Source organism: Leptonotus elevatus, chromosome 7 (genome assembly GCF_054856555.1).
Source record: "Leptonotus elevatus isolate MCC_2025b chromosome 7, RoL_Lele_1.0, whole genome shotgun sequence".
In the NCBI taxonomy this organism is placed as follows: Eukaryota; Metazoa; Chordata; class Actinopteri; order Syngnathiformes; family Syngnathidae; genus Leptonotus; species Leptonotus elevatus.
The window spans coordinates 3,150,172-3,168,177 of NC_141245.1; the positions used below are offsets into that span (position 1 = coordinate 3,150,172).

The 18,006-nt window shown below is 38.5% G+C and overlaps 1 protein-coding gene across 4 annotated transcripts in view; it reads right to left on the bottom strand.

The window, feature by feature from the left end:
* fat3a (FAT atypical cadherin 3a) overlaps positions 1-18,006 on the bottom strand; it is a 217,792-nt gene that overhangs the window by 96,534 nt on the left and 103,252 nt on the right. For all 4 annotated transcript variants that reach the window (XM_086080277.1, XM_086080276.1, XM_086080278.1 and 1 more), the window contains one exon: positions 562-885. In XM_086080277.1, coding sequence (XP_085936403.1) covers positions 562-885 — 324 coding nt within the window. The remainder of the gene's footprint in view (positions 1-561; positions 886-18,006) is intronic.

Here is an 18,006-nt window from a genome sequence, read left to right on the forward strand (position 1 = left end):
CCTGTGTTGATGCAGGACAAAATATGAATGAATAAATAAACGGAGGAAACAGAAAATGGTAAATGGGAAGCAAGCTACAATCAGCTTCATCATGTTTGAGATACAGGAAGACAGCTCATTTCTTTCTGCTTCAGCAATCAACTGCTCCCCTGATCTCTCTATTTGCAAATTCATCTTTTTTTTCTTCTTCTTTTTAGTTCAGCCCTTTTCCTTTTTGCTGCAAGAGACACTTGATTTACATCTTAGTTTTGGTACAACACCACTAAAAAATGTGTTTTGTCAGATGATTCTTTACAGTGACATAATGTAATTATAGCCTCGGGTGAGCAAACTCTACATGTGCCAATCTGAAGAAATGAATCACATTCTTTTTCTAATACAAAGATGAACATTATGTGGGTGGAAACTGTTTCAATGTGTCAGTCATTACTGGCCTTGGAAAATGATAAGAGTTGTCTGTCAAATCAAGCCGTGGCTAATGGAATATCCCACACATTTCTCTTCGGCAAATGGTACATTTACAAAGCAGTTCAGGCAAAGCAAAGCAAAACAATTACTGACCAGTTCGAGAGTTGATGGTGAAGAAATTCTGCGGGTTCCCGCTGATGATGCGGTAGCTGAGCCGGTCAGTGGATGAGTGCGGTGTGGCATCGGGATCCTGGGCTTGGATCTGGACCACAGAAACATCCCGAGGAGAGTTCTCTGGTATTGACGGTCGGTACAGCGGCTCAGACGTCAGCGGGGCATTGTCGTTTACATCCTCCACTTGGATGAATACTTCAATTGTGGCAAACTGAGGGACCACACCATGGTCACTGGCGTACACTGTTAGCCAATAGGAGTCCTTGGTTTCGCGATCTAGCATGTCTGTGGTATAGATCACTCCTGTTGGAGAAAGAGAAAATGTAAATGTACAACGCAATATTTTAGGATAGAGTAAGACTGTGACATTTGACCTGAGATATACATTTTTGTAACTCTTACTAACCCTATAAATCCAAATGTATCATATTAATAAATACATGACATTTTGAGCCCTCTATTTCATGAGTATAATATTTTGTCCCCATTAAAACCCCGACGTACATTATCTGACACATGCATTGCACGGATAATCCATTAGAGGGCAGTATCGCTTTTCCAGTGACCTTGCAAGGTCACCCCAATTGAGAAAGGAGAGACACCTATACTTATTGTTATAGTCACTCCCAGCCATTTTCACTGAAGCAACCCCCTTTGCTCCTGGATTTTGACCGATTTTGCAAGGACCACAGAATATTGTGTTTTGCTACTATAAAAACATGGAACCAACCAAAAGAAAGATTAGACTCTCTTCTTTCATCAGGTAAAAAAGTATATATGTATCTGTTTCCGTTTTGCAGAAATTAGCATTAGAATATAGCTAAGTTTCATCATTATTCAAAAACCTGTTGAAAACACTAGCAAAAAGAACCTGTTGTTACCTGACTGGCGGATCTCTTATACTCTGCTGCTACCTGCTGAGCGTTTTTTGTAATAACTACCATTGCTTTAAGCAACCTTTTCATGTCAGAAGCTGCATCAAAGCCTTCTGTATGCTCTAGCATAAAAAAAAAACATAAAAAAAAATAAGTTTAAATAAGTTTTTGGGAGTGGAGGACAAAGTATAAAAAATGTATTTGAATTAGTTAATAGTGGGAAATGTTCTTTCAGATTTTTGGAAATACTGATGTTTGATATGTCTGTTTGTTATAATTTTATAAAACATATGTACAAATTTAATGCATTGTGACCAGATGTATCAAATATGACACAAATCAAAAATCATATGTGGAAGTTTTCAAAAAATGTTTTTTTGTTGTTTGTTCAAAAGGACCGATAAATACTCTGTTTACAAAGAATCAGAATTTCCTCTCATATGGTTCATGGTTCAGGCTTTATAGGGCTAAACCCAGACAGTATGATGTTCACAACTTTCAGTGGCGGAAATACAACAAGCTCTAAATTTACAAGTAGTTAATCAGTATAAATAGTTGAATTCCAGTCGTGATGCAGTGCCCACATTTTGCAGGAAGCTTTTGTTTTTCGGTAGGGTGCTTCATGTTGTACGAATTTTTGGGAGAATGTCACAATATAACATAATAATATTGTTTTTTTTTATTCTGTATTTCTGATGCTTTCAATTACACAGGTGTTATGAAACCATTGTTTCAATGCATTTATGGCCCATGCTGAAATCTAAAATACGGTTCCAACTATATAAAACTGCGTTTGTGTTGTGCACATAAAACATTTTGTGGCAGCAAATGGGGCAAACAAACAAGCTATATATCTAGACTATCTAAGACTGTGGGACAGTATTTGCAGTTAAAGCTCTTTTGTTTTATGTATTTCCTACATTAATATTATGCAAGAAAATCACAATTATTGCATCCCTAATAAAACACATGCCACATAATGTCATGGTAATAGCGTCACGTGAGAAATAATAGTATAAGAGAATGATACACATAAACTTGCATGTAAAGCTGCTTAAAGCAACTAGAGTATGAGCACCACCCTCTCAGTGCGGATTCTGGCAATTTTCGTCGAGCAGACCTCAGTCTGTCAGAGTCACTCATCTTCAAGACACTATTTATGATGGCGTCCTTGGAGGATGTGCACCCATCCTTATACTTCATTCACTTCTCAGTTCTCACCCATAACTATGCTGGCTTCGTGGAATCAAGTCATGGAAGTTGTCCTGAGTCACCCTTTAGATTTGATGCCTAGAACTAGACATTCCGCATTTGCCATAATACGTAAACATCATAATAATCTAGGATGTATCCCATCTCTTGTCCAGTCATTAGGGATTCCATAAGCCTGATGGGGGCAAACGGTATTGAAAATGGATGAATATTTCATATGTATTTTGGCCTAAATTTTTTGTTATGACTTGTCATAATGTTACTACTAGTGGTCTGGATAATATGTATATTTTTTACACTACCAATACCAGGTATCAGTATCAGGCCTGTGATACTAAAGGCAAAAATAATTAAGCAGTAGTTGGCACTGTAATGAGGTAGTTTGACACATCGGCGAATCATCATATGCATCATTTTGTTATTGTGTTAAATGAAATGTTATAGATCAAGAATACATGCGGTATCGGTACTTGGTATCAGTGAGTAAAGAGTGAATACTGTAGTACTGTTATCGGTATGAGAAAAAGTGGTGTCAAATCCATCCCTACAACTAGTGCTATTGCTATTCCTTTCTCTTTCTCACCTCTCTCTCTCTTTCTGTCTCTCTCTCTCCACATGGTTTCTATTTATTTTATTTTATTTTTTAATTAAAAATAAATCAATCAATTTAACTCAAAAGGTCAAGGTGCAATCCAGCCAAAACACACATGCTGAAAAAAATGTCACATCTTGCATCTTTAGCAACATTGCTAATTAAATGTTTCATTCACTTCATCCAATCAGCGAATGACTACTTACTCAAACTTGTGACTTCATTGTGTATTGTCGAGTCATGCCTAACTCACATTTTATTTTTAAAAAGCACTTTGATCACCATCTAGCCTATTCTGTGTTTTTTATTTATGTATATAATATATTAGTGCCTCCTATGTCATGTGGATGATTGCATTGTTTTTGACTCTCTCTGCCTTCCCTTTTGCTTGCTCACTGCAGCTGAGACAACCATGCTAACACAAGTCTGTAACAATCAAACTAAATAATTTTTGGGGGGGATTAATTATGTTGTCATTTATACATTGATAAAACAAGGATTCAATCTTAATTTGTGAGTAAGAACTCCAACATGGCCAACTGTTTGGCTTCCCGGTTTTCTGGAATGTAGTACAACCCCATGGTACGTTATGATTATCAAAGCTCCTGCAATCGCTAACCCCAGCGCGTGTGCATTCAGCGGCTTGCGTGTGTAAAAGCTTGTATACAACACCTGTCTTCATTGCCTTTAAGGTGTCATATCTGTCAGATACAAGTGTTCTGTAAAGAACATGAACTGTAGAGGGGAACCTCAATTTATGAACTTAGAGGCATGTGTGTTCAAGTCAGAAAAGGCGCGCTGCTGCACACTTTTTTGGCTGCGCAAAGTCTACCATCGACTCAAGTGTAACGCGTCTTCATTAAATGTATGAACTCTTTACGCAGGAAACGTAGCGTCAATAAACAACCTGTTGAGCTGCATTGAGGCTGGAGTCATTATACAACTTTACGTGTTTAACAAGCTTCATAAACTATAGCTCTTACTCAAAAAATAAACTTAAGTTACCTGTCCAACAGTAACTTAGCGACCAAAGCATTTCTGCCGTCAAATTGCTTAAATATACGAAATCCGGTCTTGGTTGAGGATTGTCAGGCATGAGAACCTGAAAGACTCAACTGAAAAATTACGAGAGTCTTTCAGTTTCTCATGCCTGCCAGTCTTCAACCAGGGCTGGTTTTCCTGTATATAAGATACAGTTGGACGTCTTGGTGCTCACTGCTTTCGCTTTATGGAACTGCTAGAGCGAGTTACGCTACAATTTGTGAATGCTTGGGCTAAACGTGTCTGCTTGCACTAATCAAGCTTTCACAAAACCCGGTATCATATCTGAGGAGCCGTACGGAAACGAGACCGACTCTAACAATACTACAATAACGAGAGGGAACTTGCCGTGTTCGATGGAGAATCAGCTGTTTGTTTCAGATACAGAAGATGGTCCTCATCTTTGAGGGATTTGTGGATGAGGATTGATCAAAAGTAACTTGAGTACATTGTTAAATACTTCAAGTACAACTGAACTCACTGTTTACATTGTTAAATACTTCAATAAAGTACAACCAAACTCAGTTTTGCTCCGCTGCCTTTTTGAAAATATATGCAAGCATGCATACTCGCGTATGTTTTCATGTGAAAGCATGCTAAATATGTTTGGAGCTATCGTATGTTTAACCGTGCCTGCGCCCAATAGTGCGGTTTGAGTTATGTGTGTGTTAAATACAGAAATAGCACCCGTAACTGAGACTGCGTCTTTTAATATGGTGCGCCTTATGGTCGTGAAAATACGGTAATCTGTTCCAACCCAAACGCTACGTTATACTTACCTCTTTTTTTTTTGTTAATCAGTGTGTGGTTAAAAATAATAATAATATTGCAATATAGAAATACGTGAAAACACACAATTATAAAGACATAGAATCATTGTTTTTTTTAAACAAACAAACATGAGAATTATTATTGTTCATGAACTGAGGGAAAAAGGGGAGGAGGACTGCAGCTCCTCCATTGAAAAAGAGTCTTCTTCCATAATAACATGAGCAAATTGTGATTGTTGAGTGTTTTTTTAAAGTCAGAATTATTATGTATGTTTCTTTTCTAATTCATTGATTGATTTTGGCAGCCTCATCCAGATAAACATTAAAGATTAATTTGCCACACATTTCCTTTGGTCCTTTTTATCATCTTTTTGATTGCCTCACTTATGCTATCACCAGTAAGCACTTTAGGGCAACGCTCTGAAGTAGACACAATAGCTTCTGGCATCTGTGATTGGGTAAATGTATTGTATATAGGTGGAACTTCCGCACAACATGCACGGACGACTATTTTGACGTGACATGAACCGTTTGTTGCTTAATTGAAGTGATACTGCAATTCAATAAATAACATTCAAATTGTACATAGTGTTTTCTAACATGGGAAATAAAATGATAATTGTACTTCTTTTGGGCTAACACAGCTGTGATAGGATGATCAAGCAAATCTCACTCCTACACATGCAACAGATTCCACTTTCCCTGGCAGAGGAATAAAACTAGTTTCCAGTTTACAGCAATGTGCTTTGCGTTGCCGGTGATGGTTATACAACACGAAAAAAAGACTCATACAAAAATAGTACATAAATAGAGGCAATTTTTCTACGAAAATTCTGAGAGTAACTCGAATTGCTTGTAAACAGGGACATTTGTAACTCGAGGTTTCATTGTATTTATTTTTCACTTTTGACTCAGCACACTGGTAATCTATTCGGCTATCAATCACTACATACTACAATGAATCCTGCTAGACACTTACATGTGTTCTGCAAGCCACACACACACAAACAAGAGCACGCACACACCCCCGCACACACGCATACACACACACACGCAAACACACACCGCATGTAAGTGTAAAGCTCCTCGGCCCTCCATTTGCTCTCATGCTTTAATGGAGAAGCTCATAATAAATGTAGAGTACATTTTTCAGCTAGACTTCCCCTTAGTGAAGAAAAAAAGAAAAAGAAAAATGATACAAGGGAGCATTACAGAAACTATTCATGTCTACTATCCTATACAGTTTGACTGTGTGGAGAGAAATATATTTACTAATACATTTAGACAAGTAACATCTGTTTTGCATTATAAAGACTGAAGTCCATTGAATTTCTCAGCACTCCACTCCATATCTTCTTCAATGTTCAGTTTGTAAATCTGTCTCAATATTTCCACTGCAGGGGTAACTGCGGGATTTCCTACGAGTTTTTTTTCTTCTTTGTTCACAGACACAATATCAGTTTCAATGACTATACGTACACATTCTTACAGTCCCAGTTTCTTTATTGTGTTACATCGGCTTTGATGCTTATGTTGAAAAACTCTCCTATTATATGGTAATTCTAGAGGAAAAACATACACTGGTAATGTGGAGCTAAATGATGACCTGATTGCGCTTTGACAAACATTCAACAGCAAAAAAGCAGAAAATTGTACACGGTGCAAATTGAAACGATCACAATTAAAATCTGATTCTCGTATGTTCCCCATTCATTCTCCTCTGCCTCCTTGTGGCCTCTTGGCTTCACTTCACTGCAAATAATAGTTACAAACAAAATTTCTATGGCCCATTCCAAGCTAAATAATAGATTCAAACTATTACAAGTTTGAATGAGAACATCTTTATATCAGCTGCAATCACAATTAGCTCAAAGTTCAATTATTGGCTGTAATTAACAACAATAATAATAATAATAATAATAATAATATGCATACAAGCACCACAAAATGGAACTTCATTTATATAGTGCTTTTCCACCTTAGAAGGCCCTCAAAAGCACTTTACATTCAACTAATGATGACGCAGCATCAGGACCAACTGGGGGTTCAGTATCTTGCTCAAGGATACTTCAACATGGTCACAATAGCATGGGGTCGAACCCACAACCTCTGTTGGGAGGCGAGCACTCTACCATTGAGCCAAGCCACCCCCAAAAATGGCATAGGCTGTTTGTTCAAATATTAACTCTTATGGTTTTGGTTGGTCTTGGTTAGCTTTATTTGCTTCTGTCATGTTTTAGCTTTAGTTTGGGTTTTTGTGTGAGTTTTTTATCATGTTACTTTAGGCCCCGTCCAGACGGAAGCAAAGCCGTTCCTCAAACAAATCTCGTACACACAGAAGCATTTACAGACTTGCATGTGTCCAAAAGAAGACACTGAGGACGTTTAACGGCTGTAATGTATATGCCAAGTCTGGAGCGGCGCTGTAGCGCAGCCACAGGGAGTTAATGGAAAGCGTAAAAGAAGAATCAGCGAAGAAGACAAACACTTTTTTTTCTAACTTTATTGCAATCTACAGAACATACATGGCTTTACATGTATCAAAAGAACATGGAAAAGAGGAACACAGGAGAAGTGACAATGGCGGGTGATTCAAGTACAACACCTCTTGTTGAACGTGGGAATAAAGAAGCAAAATATTTTGCTGCAAAAGCATAAGCAAGCTAAGGAGGTTGCGCAGAACGACTACAACACGGTTACCCGGCATTTTTGTCGACAGACTGACGGTTTGCGCGCAATCACACAATAATTGGCTGTGACAATGCGTTGTTATCGAGCTGCGACCATTACGTCATCACTGGATGAGTATCCTGCATATAGTGTCCAGACGGACGCGTAAGGAACGCGTTTTGAAATCTTTCCACTCTGGAGACCGGTTTCAAAAGTGATCGGATTCAAGCTCCGAAACCACGCCATTGTGTGGACGAACAGCCTAAATGGTAAGATACTTGTGAGGATACATTGTAACTGGCTTTCGTGTGGACGGGGCCTTAGTTTCAGTCATGATTTGTGTTTCGTTATGTTGTCCGTGTGTGCCTCCCTTGTCTCGTCAAGCATTATCACGTCCACCCGTTGTCCTCGTGTGTCAATCAATCAGCGCGTCTCTCCCACCAGTGTCTTGCCCAGGTGTGTCTCGTTATGTCAATTAGTGTTAGTGTAATGAAGTGTAGTGTCTCCTGTCTTTTGTTCAGTCCTTGTCGGTCCATTGTTGCTTTCAGTGTGGGTTTTTGCTGTCGTGTCGCTTGGTCTTGTTGTTCCCTCCGCATCTAGCTGTCTCCCTGCCACGTCGATTAGTGTTTTATTTGAATTATGGACTTTGTTGTCCCAGCGACCCTTGTCAGGACAAGCGGTTAAGAAAATGGATGGATGGATGGATGGATGGATGGATGGATGGATAGATGGATAGATGGATGGACTTTGTTGTTTTGCTTATGTATCGGTTTACCTCCTTGTTTTTGGCTGGTTAAATTACGTATAAAAACGTTCTGTTTTAAATATTGCCATGGTCCCAAAAAAGTATTTAAACATTTTTGTTATTTGCTTTTTTTTAATGCTAGAGCATACAGAAGGCTTTGATGCAGCCTCTGAACTGAAGAGAATGCTTGAAGCAATGGTAGTTATTACAAAAAACGGCCAGCAGGTGACAGCAGAGTATAAGAGATCAACCAGGGCCATGTTGCAACAAGCTCTTTTTATACAGTTTTCCCAAGGAATGTGAATAATGATGCTATATTCTAAGGCTAATTGCTGCAAAATGGAAACGGATACAAATAAACTTTTTTTCTGATGAAAGAAGAGAGTCATTATTGTGGTAGGTTCCATGTTTTTATAGCAATAGAACACAATATTCTGTGGGCCTTGCAAAATCAGTCAAAATCCAGTAAAACAGCCAGGAGCGAAGGGGGTTGCTTCAGTGAAAATGGCTGGGAGTGAATAAGTTAAATTAATCAAATTGTGACTTATGAGGTTTCGACTCGATGCCAGCAGTATAAATGTTGTCGTACCATGCCAACTTCAACAAATATGTTTATATACCGGTATGTGGAAGTGCTTTAATCAAAATTATATTGAATTTAAGTATTACACTTATCAGTGGATTTTGATGAATATTTGATTTAAAGGAGTAGCCTACTGAAAATGCTCAAAATTCAAAAATGCAGTTTGTAATTTCTAATTCCTATTCCAAAGAGAAACACACTGAGCGTTCACTAAATTGGGAAAGACTCTGCATTAAATTACTTCAAAATACTAGACTGTGTCTTGGTCTAATTAATTAATTTAAACACTGGACATGAACATCAATTGATACATTTAAGAAGTGTGAGAGGCCTATTAAAATGCAATAAATTGGCATTAGGCAAACAAATTTCAACTATAAATGGAGAGAAAAAACTGAAAAAGACATCCTTTAAAATAGTACCACGTGTTTGTTATTCGAGATTTTACATTGAATCACAATCAGTAGTGACGCCAAACCACCACAGCTGGCTAGTTCTGGTCAATGTGTTGTTGGCAGAAATAAATGAAGACTAAAATAGCATTATCTTGTAATCAAATAAACCAATTAATTGAAGCCAGAAGCTGAATTCACAGACACTGCTTAAGTCGACTTTCAACAATCACAGCAATGAGCGATGAGTTGAATACCACTAAATGCCGGGAATAAAATGAATGAACGATTTTCAGTCTCCTGATTTAGCTAATATGTGAAGCTGCCTGACTGTCCTGAGGGCAGTGCCAAATCTGAGGAAGTTCATTTCAGCAAACCAGACAAAGTGAGTCTCAAGCTTAATTGGGAATTAGGTGAGGATTAATTAAGGAAGTGATTAGCATTTGCACTAATCCGTGGGAGTGGAAGACATTTGTAATTCACTACACAGGCCCTTGCTCTGTGTATTGCTGTCTTCACAAGGGGGAAGCCTCACATCTGAAGTACTGCTGCTGAAAAGCACTGACTGGCATGTCAATATAGCATGCTCATGTTTTTATACAGCACCAGTGGAGTTGCTTTTGCAATACGCCTTTAATAAAGTCCAAATGAGTAGGTCTCAATGAACCATACATAAATGTCTCATCTATTACGTTCCTTCAGGGAGGCACGTTTTACTATATGTTTTACTATATAGCTGTGGTAGAGCTAACTCTATACACAAAAATATAATATCTGTGTTTACAGTGATACTCATGTAGACTGTGATGATGTAAGATCATGATTAAATGTTTGACAAAACCCCAACTATATTGCAGTCATTTTCATTACAATGTCAATATTGCATACTGTTTCATTTTCTCAAAACACAACACATGAATGCAATTCTACAAAACTATATTGAAAGAAGAACATACGGGAAGGTCCGTTAATCCATAAATGACGGACACCCATTTTGTTGACGATTGACGGGAAACTAAACATTGCCGGAAGGGTGTATTTGTTACATTTTGATGAAAACTTTGTCCCGAGTGTTGACGATTGCTGATGGATGCTCAAAATGTATTGATACGCCCACCTCTTACATCAGGCATCGATTCATACACACATATGAATCGGCAGTGACTTGAATTAAAGTTGCATTGCGGAGTTTTCTACATCATGCACGCTCCACCAATCCCCAGATGAGTACAAAGAGCCCTGGCTTTTTAACTGCGCCTATCAGCTAGTATCTTTCCTTCAGTGTGGAGTGTTCAGGGCGGACACTCCACACTAAAGGGAAGTTTCATGGACACGGACATGCAGCGTTGTGTTAGCTAGCGTACGACACAGTTAAGATGGAAATTTAAAAAAAAATAGACGAGGCCGGCTTCAAGAACAGCCTAAACTCCAGCTCAGACTCCCAAAAAACTGGAGAAAACCCCCCCGCAGAGTTTATTCAAGTGCACGTACTCTCACGTGCACCATGCACGAGCTTGACACAGAAGCTGCAGTTACGCTATAGGCCAGAGATGGAAGTTGTAAGTAAAAAAGTGACAAACTCCCGCAATGTACCTTTAAGTTGTGCATTGTCCGTAAACGAATGCTGATTCATAATTTTACTAGGGATGCACGATAATTATTTAAATGATATTGGGAAAAGATGACGTAATTTCTATCGGTCCAATTGCTCAGAATTAGACCGATAGTGAAAGCCGCCTGAAATACACCATGTTGCTCTGGTCACTGTCACTTTAGGAGCTCAAGCCTCCGCTGCAATAACATCAGAGGCAAAATGGTGCTGTTGCGCGGGACATCAGAAGTAAACGTGAGTCTGGGCTCTGGTTGGCAAGGTGGTGCGGCCAGATCACTTACCGATTGAGAGAATGCGTTTGTGAGTTTGAGTGTGTGTGCGTCTTTTATTAATTTTTTAAAGAAGGTAAACAGTTATTATAAATATTTGAACTGGAGTAATACTTTTCGCAAGCGCATGCTTGCAGAGACTCCCATTCTCCTGAATGAAATGACAGACACAGCTGAGGCTCACTCGGAGTCCGCGGTCACCAGATAGCCCAAAGTTCCGAGGGACTGCATCGGAGGCGGCCAGCTTTGGCAGCCAGGAATGCACAGAGGCCGTAGTGGTCACGATCGGGCCGCCGGGCATTTTTTGTTTTAAACTGCTTTTACCTTCGTTGCTGCATACTATAATCGTGTGGACTTAATCAACATTGGAAAACAGTACAAATTGACGAATTCCAGCGACTTCTACCGGACGCACTTTCAGAAGAGATGGCGCGAGGCGCAACCAGCGAGACCTTGGACAGGGGCAGCTGAGCCAAGCATTCGCTTAGCTAAATAGCTAATACTAGTCAGGATAAGTGGCTCAGAAAATGGATGGATGGATAGTAAACTCTACAACAGCACTGCATACAAACGGCCACAACTCGTTGAAGTTCAAGTACTGTATGGTAAGTCATATTCTTAATCTTTTGTTTTTATTGCTGTCCGAATGGCCAGTAGCCATTAACTACAATGTTTGGGGTCATGTGTTTATTTTAAAATATGTGTGTGCAATATGCATTGTTGAAATGTCACTAGTGCTACCTAAATAATTGTGTGACTGATGTATTTGTTGAAGCATTAATAAATACTAGTAGGAGTCGCAACTGTATTACCAGTAATACTTACTGATAAGCATAAGAGCTTGACCACTTTGTCATCCTCCGACCCCACTATATTAGTAAGAATATATACACGATACATCAAAATATATTTAGTACTGTGCAAATGCAAATGTGATTGTCATGTTTCGGTTCTGTGGGGGTTGGGTTTTTGTTTGTTATGGGTGTTTCTATTTCTGTCTGTGGTTGGTGTTTTTGTCATGTGTTCCTGTTTTTTTCACTTCGATATGTCTAACCACGTCCACCTGTGTGTGTCTTCCCTTCCCGGGGTGTGTCTCATTAGTGTTTTTAGTCTATTGTTTGTCCAGTTGGTGTGGGTGCATTGTCGATGTTATGTGTGGAAGTTTGTGTCTCGTCTTCGTCACAGCCAAGTCTTCTTCACAGTCACGTCACTGCCACAGCCAAGCCGTAGCCACACCACAGCAAGTCAAGTCAAAGCAAGTCTGGTCCTGTCACGTCACGCTCGTTCTAGTCTAGTCACATCCTGTCCAATCACGGCGACTAGTCTATTCACGTCCTGTCACTGTAAGTCACGTTGTCTTGTCCAGTCACGTTGTCTTGTCCAGTCACGACGTCCTGTCGAGTCACAACGTCCGGTCCAGTTGCAATGACCAGTCTCGTCATGTCCTGTCCAGTCGCAACGTCCAGTCCAGTTACGTCCTGCCCACGCCCATCAAGTCATGGTTGTCAGTTCACCCTTTTTTCTGTGCTTCATTAAAGTCCCACATATTGCACTTGATTTCTGTCTCACTGCCTTACTTCCCTGCATTTGGGTGCACATCCCTCAACCACTCACGCCCACCATGACAGTGATGGGGAATCAGATGAGCGATGTCGGTATCATCTTCATCTCTGACACTCATTTGGAAGGAAAAAGAGCTAAAGCAACAGTTCCCTGGTACCTGTCAAAACATCTGTTAATAGAAAACTTGTCCGTGTGCAGCATGTTTTGAGCAGCACAACATACTTGCCTCATTACTTGGCTTCCACATCCATCTCAAAGAAACTATTTCAAATTCCCCTTTTCTTTCATTGCTTGTCAGCTATTGCTCTCTAACAGACGTTTGTTTTTGCCATGTGCGACATCTAATAACAGGCACACAATTTTGTATACTTAGTTTGATTGATTAAAACAACACTGTAGTTATGTTTATTATATTGTATTTTGTTTTATATCCCACTTCTGTCATGGTGTGTGTGTTTTGGTTTTGTTTATGGGTCAAGTTTTCCTTATGTGTCTCCCTTTGTCAATGTCTCGTCAAGTTTTATCATGTCCTTCTGTGCTTGTTATCCCGGTCCCTGGTGTTACCCAATCAGTTCCCCAAGCCACGTGTGTCTCGTTCAGGTGTCTTTCGTTGTCTTGTTACTATGTGTATTTAGTTCCCTGCTTTCTTTCAGTCCTTGTCGAGTCATTGTCATTGTCACACCCATGCCATTTTGTCATCATTTCCTTACCTAGCCGTGTTCCTGTTCTGTTTGTTGCTTTGACTTATGTTTTTGGACATTGTTCATTTTGTTATTTTTGCCAAGTACCTTGTTTGCCTTTTTCTTAATTAAATTCCCATTTTGACTGCATCCCTGCCTTGCTGCTTTTGCTCCCTGCATTTGGGTCCTCCACCCCACTCCCCAACCTGACAACTTCAAAATGTAAAATCGCCCAAAACCAGATTACATTATCTACTTATTTTGCTTGTCTCCAACATATTAGAATTGTGTTATCATTTTTGGCCAATTTTACTAAATTAATCTCAAATGGGTAGAACTAGTACGGTAATGCTTGAGGACTAAGGAGTAATAAATTAGGAGGGGTCAAAATAAATTCTTTTTTTTTTTTTCTTTTTTTTTGGTGCAAGTACATTCTTAAAATTTATGCTAGCTTTATATTTCTTGCAGAGTAATCTAAAATGTGTTAACAAAAAATAGTGCAATTTTTTTGCATCAAATCCTGACTCAGCCAAATTTCAGGATGTCATTCAAGTAGTCTGTGGTCTGTGTGCCCTCAAGTGGGAAAAAATAGCAACAACAGTTAATTTAATTGAAAAGCTGTGTTCTGTCCTTACTAGTCAGATTGAACCCCTTGACAGGCCGGTTCTGGCCCGCGGGCCGTATGTTTGATAAGAATGTTCTAAATTGTCTATTGGTGTGAATAGGAGTGCATTGGTTACTTGTCTAAATGTGCCCTTCCTAAGGCATAAAGTCAGCAGGGATAGGCTTCAGCTCACCTGTGTCCTAATGAGGACAAGTGGCCATACTGTGATGGATGGATGGTATTCAATTGAGACTTTTAGCTACTCAATGTGCAGTTTATGCAGACAATATACTTCATTTTACTGCTGATTATCATCATTTGGGCCAAAACTACAATAACGTAATGAAGACAGACTTTTGGATTTCCTGTTTACTGCACCTGACTCTATCTTCCCACAGCATTGACGCCCTCCACTACTTTCACGTGTGCCTAATCTGCTCCCCTCTGGGGTTTGTTGGCACTAGAGCTGCTCTAGCGGCAGGCTGTGAGTCCTAATTGGTGTTTTTTCCACAGCACTGAATAAAAGCTGAAGACCATAGACATCCAGCAAGACACACAATGGAAGAAAGCGAAATTATGACTAGACAGGTCTACACGATGATTACATATGGATATTATAGCCACAGTCTTATTAATCTTTCATTTTAGGACAACATTTACATACAATGTGGATTTATTATTTTTGTAAAATAACCTGAGAGTAAGGGGAGTGTGTGTGTGCGTGCGTGTGTGTGTGTGTGTGTGGGTGTGTGTGTGTGTGTGTGTGTGTGTGTGTGAATACTAATGATGTCCTCCTATCACTCAATGCTGACTCGAGATGAATGTTAGTAGCTTTTTCATATATGGCGTTTGCCATTCATTGTGTTTACTGTGAAATCCTTTATCACAACCGCAACACACACTTTCTACTACCTACGTGCGATACATACTACATCAGATCTATATTCTATTCAGTGTGCTTAAACTTGTGCTCGGTGCAGTTGTTAAAGCCATTTTTTTTTCATCTTGGGCAGAATAAAATAAAGTAAAATGTAAGCCTATCCTTTCACAACAGCAGTTCGTTGCATCTTAGCTGGATTCCTGTAATGCTTTTTATTTTGGAGTTAGCCAGTCTTCCCTTAAGTGTCTCTCCAGTTGGTCCAAAATGCTGCACCTCACTTCCTAACTGGAGCTCTGAAAAGGGAGCACAAAATTGCAGCCTCCCTTCAGCGGCTCCCTGTACATTTTAAGATCACGTTGCCATCATAATTTCCAAGTGCATATTACGTTGTTATTAAGTAACTTAAAGTTATGTAAGTGAATTAAAAACTCACAAATAAAACATGTTGTTGGTGAGCTGTCAGAAGTCAACAGGATTCTTGGCCCACTAATAGAATACATATTGTACACACTAGGCATCATAGTATAGAGGACAAAAACTGCCATAATTAAGAATAAATAAATGAATAAATAAATGAATAAATAAATGAATAAATAAATGAATAAATAAATGAATAAAAGTGAAAATAAAAACGGATATAAAAAAATATAAAAAATTATACAAAAAACTAAATAGAAATAAACACAACTATATATATCTATATATATCTATATATATATATATATATTCCATTTATATTTATTTTTTGTATTTCATTTTTGAATTATATTTTTTAAATCAGTTTTTATTTTTACTTTTAGTCATTTATTTATTTGTTTTTAATTTGGGCAGTTTTGGTCCTCTATATCATATACTGTAGTATGTTGAAGAGGAGTTTTAAATCATGTTACCATACCGGTACACAATGTACAAGTGTACATGTATGTGTTGGCTACCCCACAGCGAGGGGAACCACAAGATATAATTACCAATATTATTTTGCTCCCAAGCAGAGGAAATGTAGCCTCTGCAGTGTGTGTGTGTGTGTGCGCGTGTGTGATTGTTTCCTGGCACAGATAAAAGATAGGATATTACTTCTTGGTTACATTTATATTCAAGAATTGCTCTGCGTCCATAGGGACTATTCACATATTAGATGGCTGCATGGGATTTACAATGTGTGTAGTTTCCAGTCTTGCACCTTCAAAAAAAAAAAAAAAATATATTATCTTTTGCATTGCAGAGCAGAAAAAAGGGGCATCGAGAATAGAATTGTGAGTGTGCATGAAACTCTAGTTGGTTTGTCTTCAATCCGGCAAACAAATAAGTCTAGCTTAGTCTAGAATTGTGAGACTTCACTTTCATGATAACAAAATAAACTAATTATTATGCTCCAATTATGTCTCACAAGTCTGTAATAGCAACGGGCAAAATGTTTATGTTGGTTTAATGAGTTATTTCAGTGCGCTTAATTTAGTTGCAAGTGCTCACTGGAAGGACATTAGACTGTGGGTGTAGCACAATTACTCCTCTTGCCACATTCTCCCACTGGCGCACACTCGAGACAGCGCTGCACTCATCCATGGTCAAGCATGTTTACGGATGTCAAAACATCCTCATACAACTGCATTACTGCAACATTCCTAACTGCAGATTTTTTCAATTATCATTCTGGGCATTTAATTTTTTTCCCCCATTTTACATTATTATTATTTTTTCAATACATACCATAACAAACACAAAAGGACTATGGGAAACTACAAGAGGAACTCACATGGTGTGCAACACAGTGGCATGTGGTAGCGTCATGAGCCTGTTTTGTGGACTCAGAGGTCTGTTTTAAAAGCTTTTAAACTTTATTGAATGCTTTGAATCTTTATTCATTCATATTATTCACTCTGATAATAAAGGATACCAGCAAATTGGAGCTTTTTAAGGGTGATTCTGCAGGGGGAATACTATACAGGCAGAGGAGATATATATATATATACACACACAAAATCCTCATCATACGTTAGGTTAATGTAAGTGTAATAACTCTACCATTGTGTGGAAAGAAAGAAAAAAAAGAATACGTTAATTGAAAATATGAAAAATAAGACTAAAACTAGAAACAAGATAGACTATGATAAAACCAAGAAATATAAGCAATAGTAAAAATAAATGTTCTCATAAACTGACACTGGTTATTGTTGACTGACAATAATCAAGAATCTCTTGGAGTGAAAGCTAAATAAACTGTTGTTTACTTCCAATAATGTGTTGACAAAACCGGTTGTCATTTGTAAATAGATATGGTGATGTATGGAGCTGCTGAGTATAACCAATCAAGTAACTTGGAATCTAACTTGGTTACTTTCATTTACTTTTTTAAGGTAACTGCAATCAATGTCAAACTGTATGGTCGCATAAGGTCAAACAGTTATTTTTTTTAAATTGTAGTTGACTTATTGTGTGTTGACTAAAAGTCATCAAGCAGCACCATTGCATTGGCTGCCGCCAAGCGCCTATTACCTCATAAGGAGATGCAAATTGCTCCTCATCCCTGTGTGACAGTATTACTTGTATGGATTATATCAGCTAAAGCTCTCTACATAGTTGTATAACTGTCGTTTATCAATATTCCACAGCACTAGACACTTTAAAGTGCTCAAGAACTTTCTGTACGATTGTACATTCAAAGTTGTATCACAAGTACTATGCTGGTCACTTTAAAAGGTGCGATGATTATCTGCAAAACTGCCATTGTATTGTAATTACTAAACTACTGGTCACTTTATCTTTGCTTGATTACTTTATGCATCTTTTGCACAGCTGTCCTTGGTTGGTACTACATCACAAACGGTACCCTTACATTACGTAAATTCTCTCTATAGTGATACTCAATATCACGCCTTTGTTATAGTTTCTTGTTACTGCAATACTAGTATAGCTCATACTACAAGAGACAAATTATT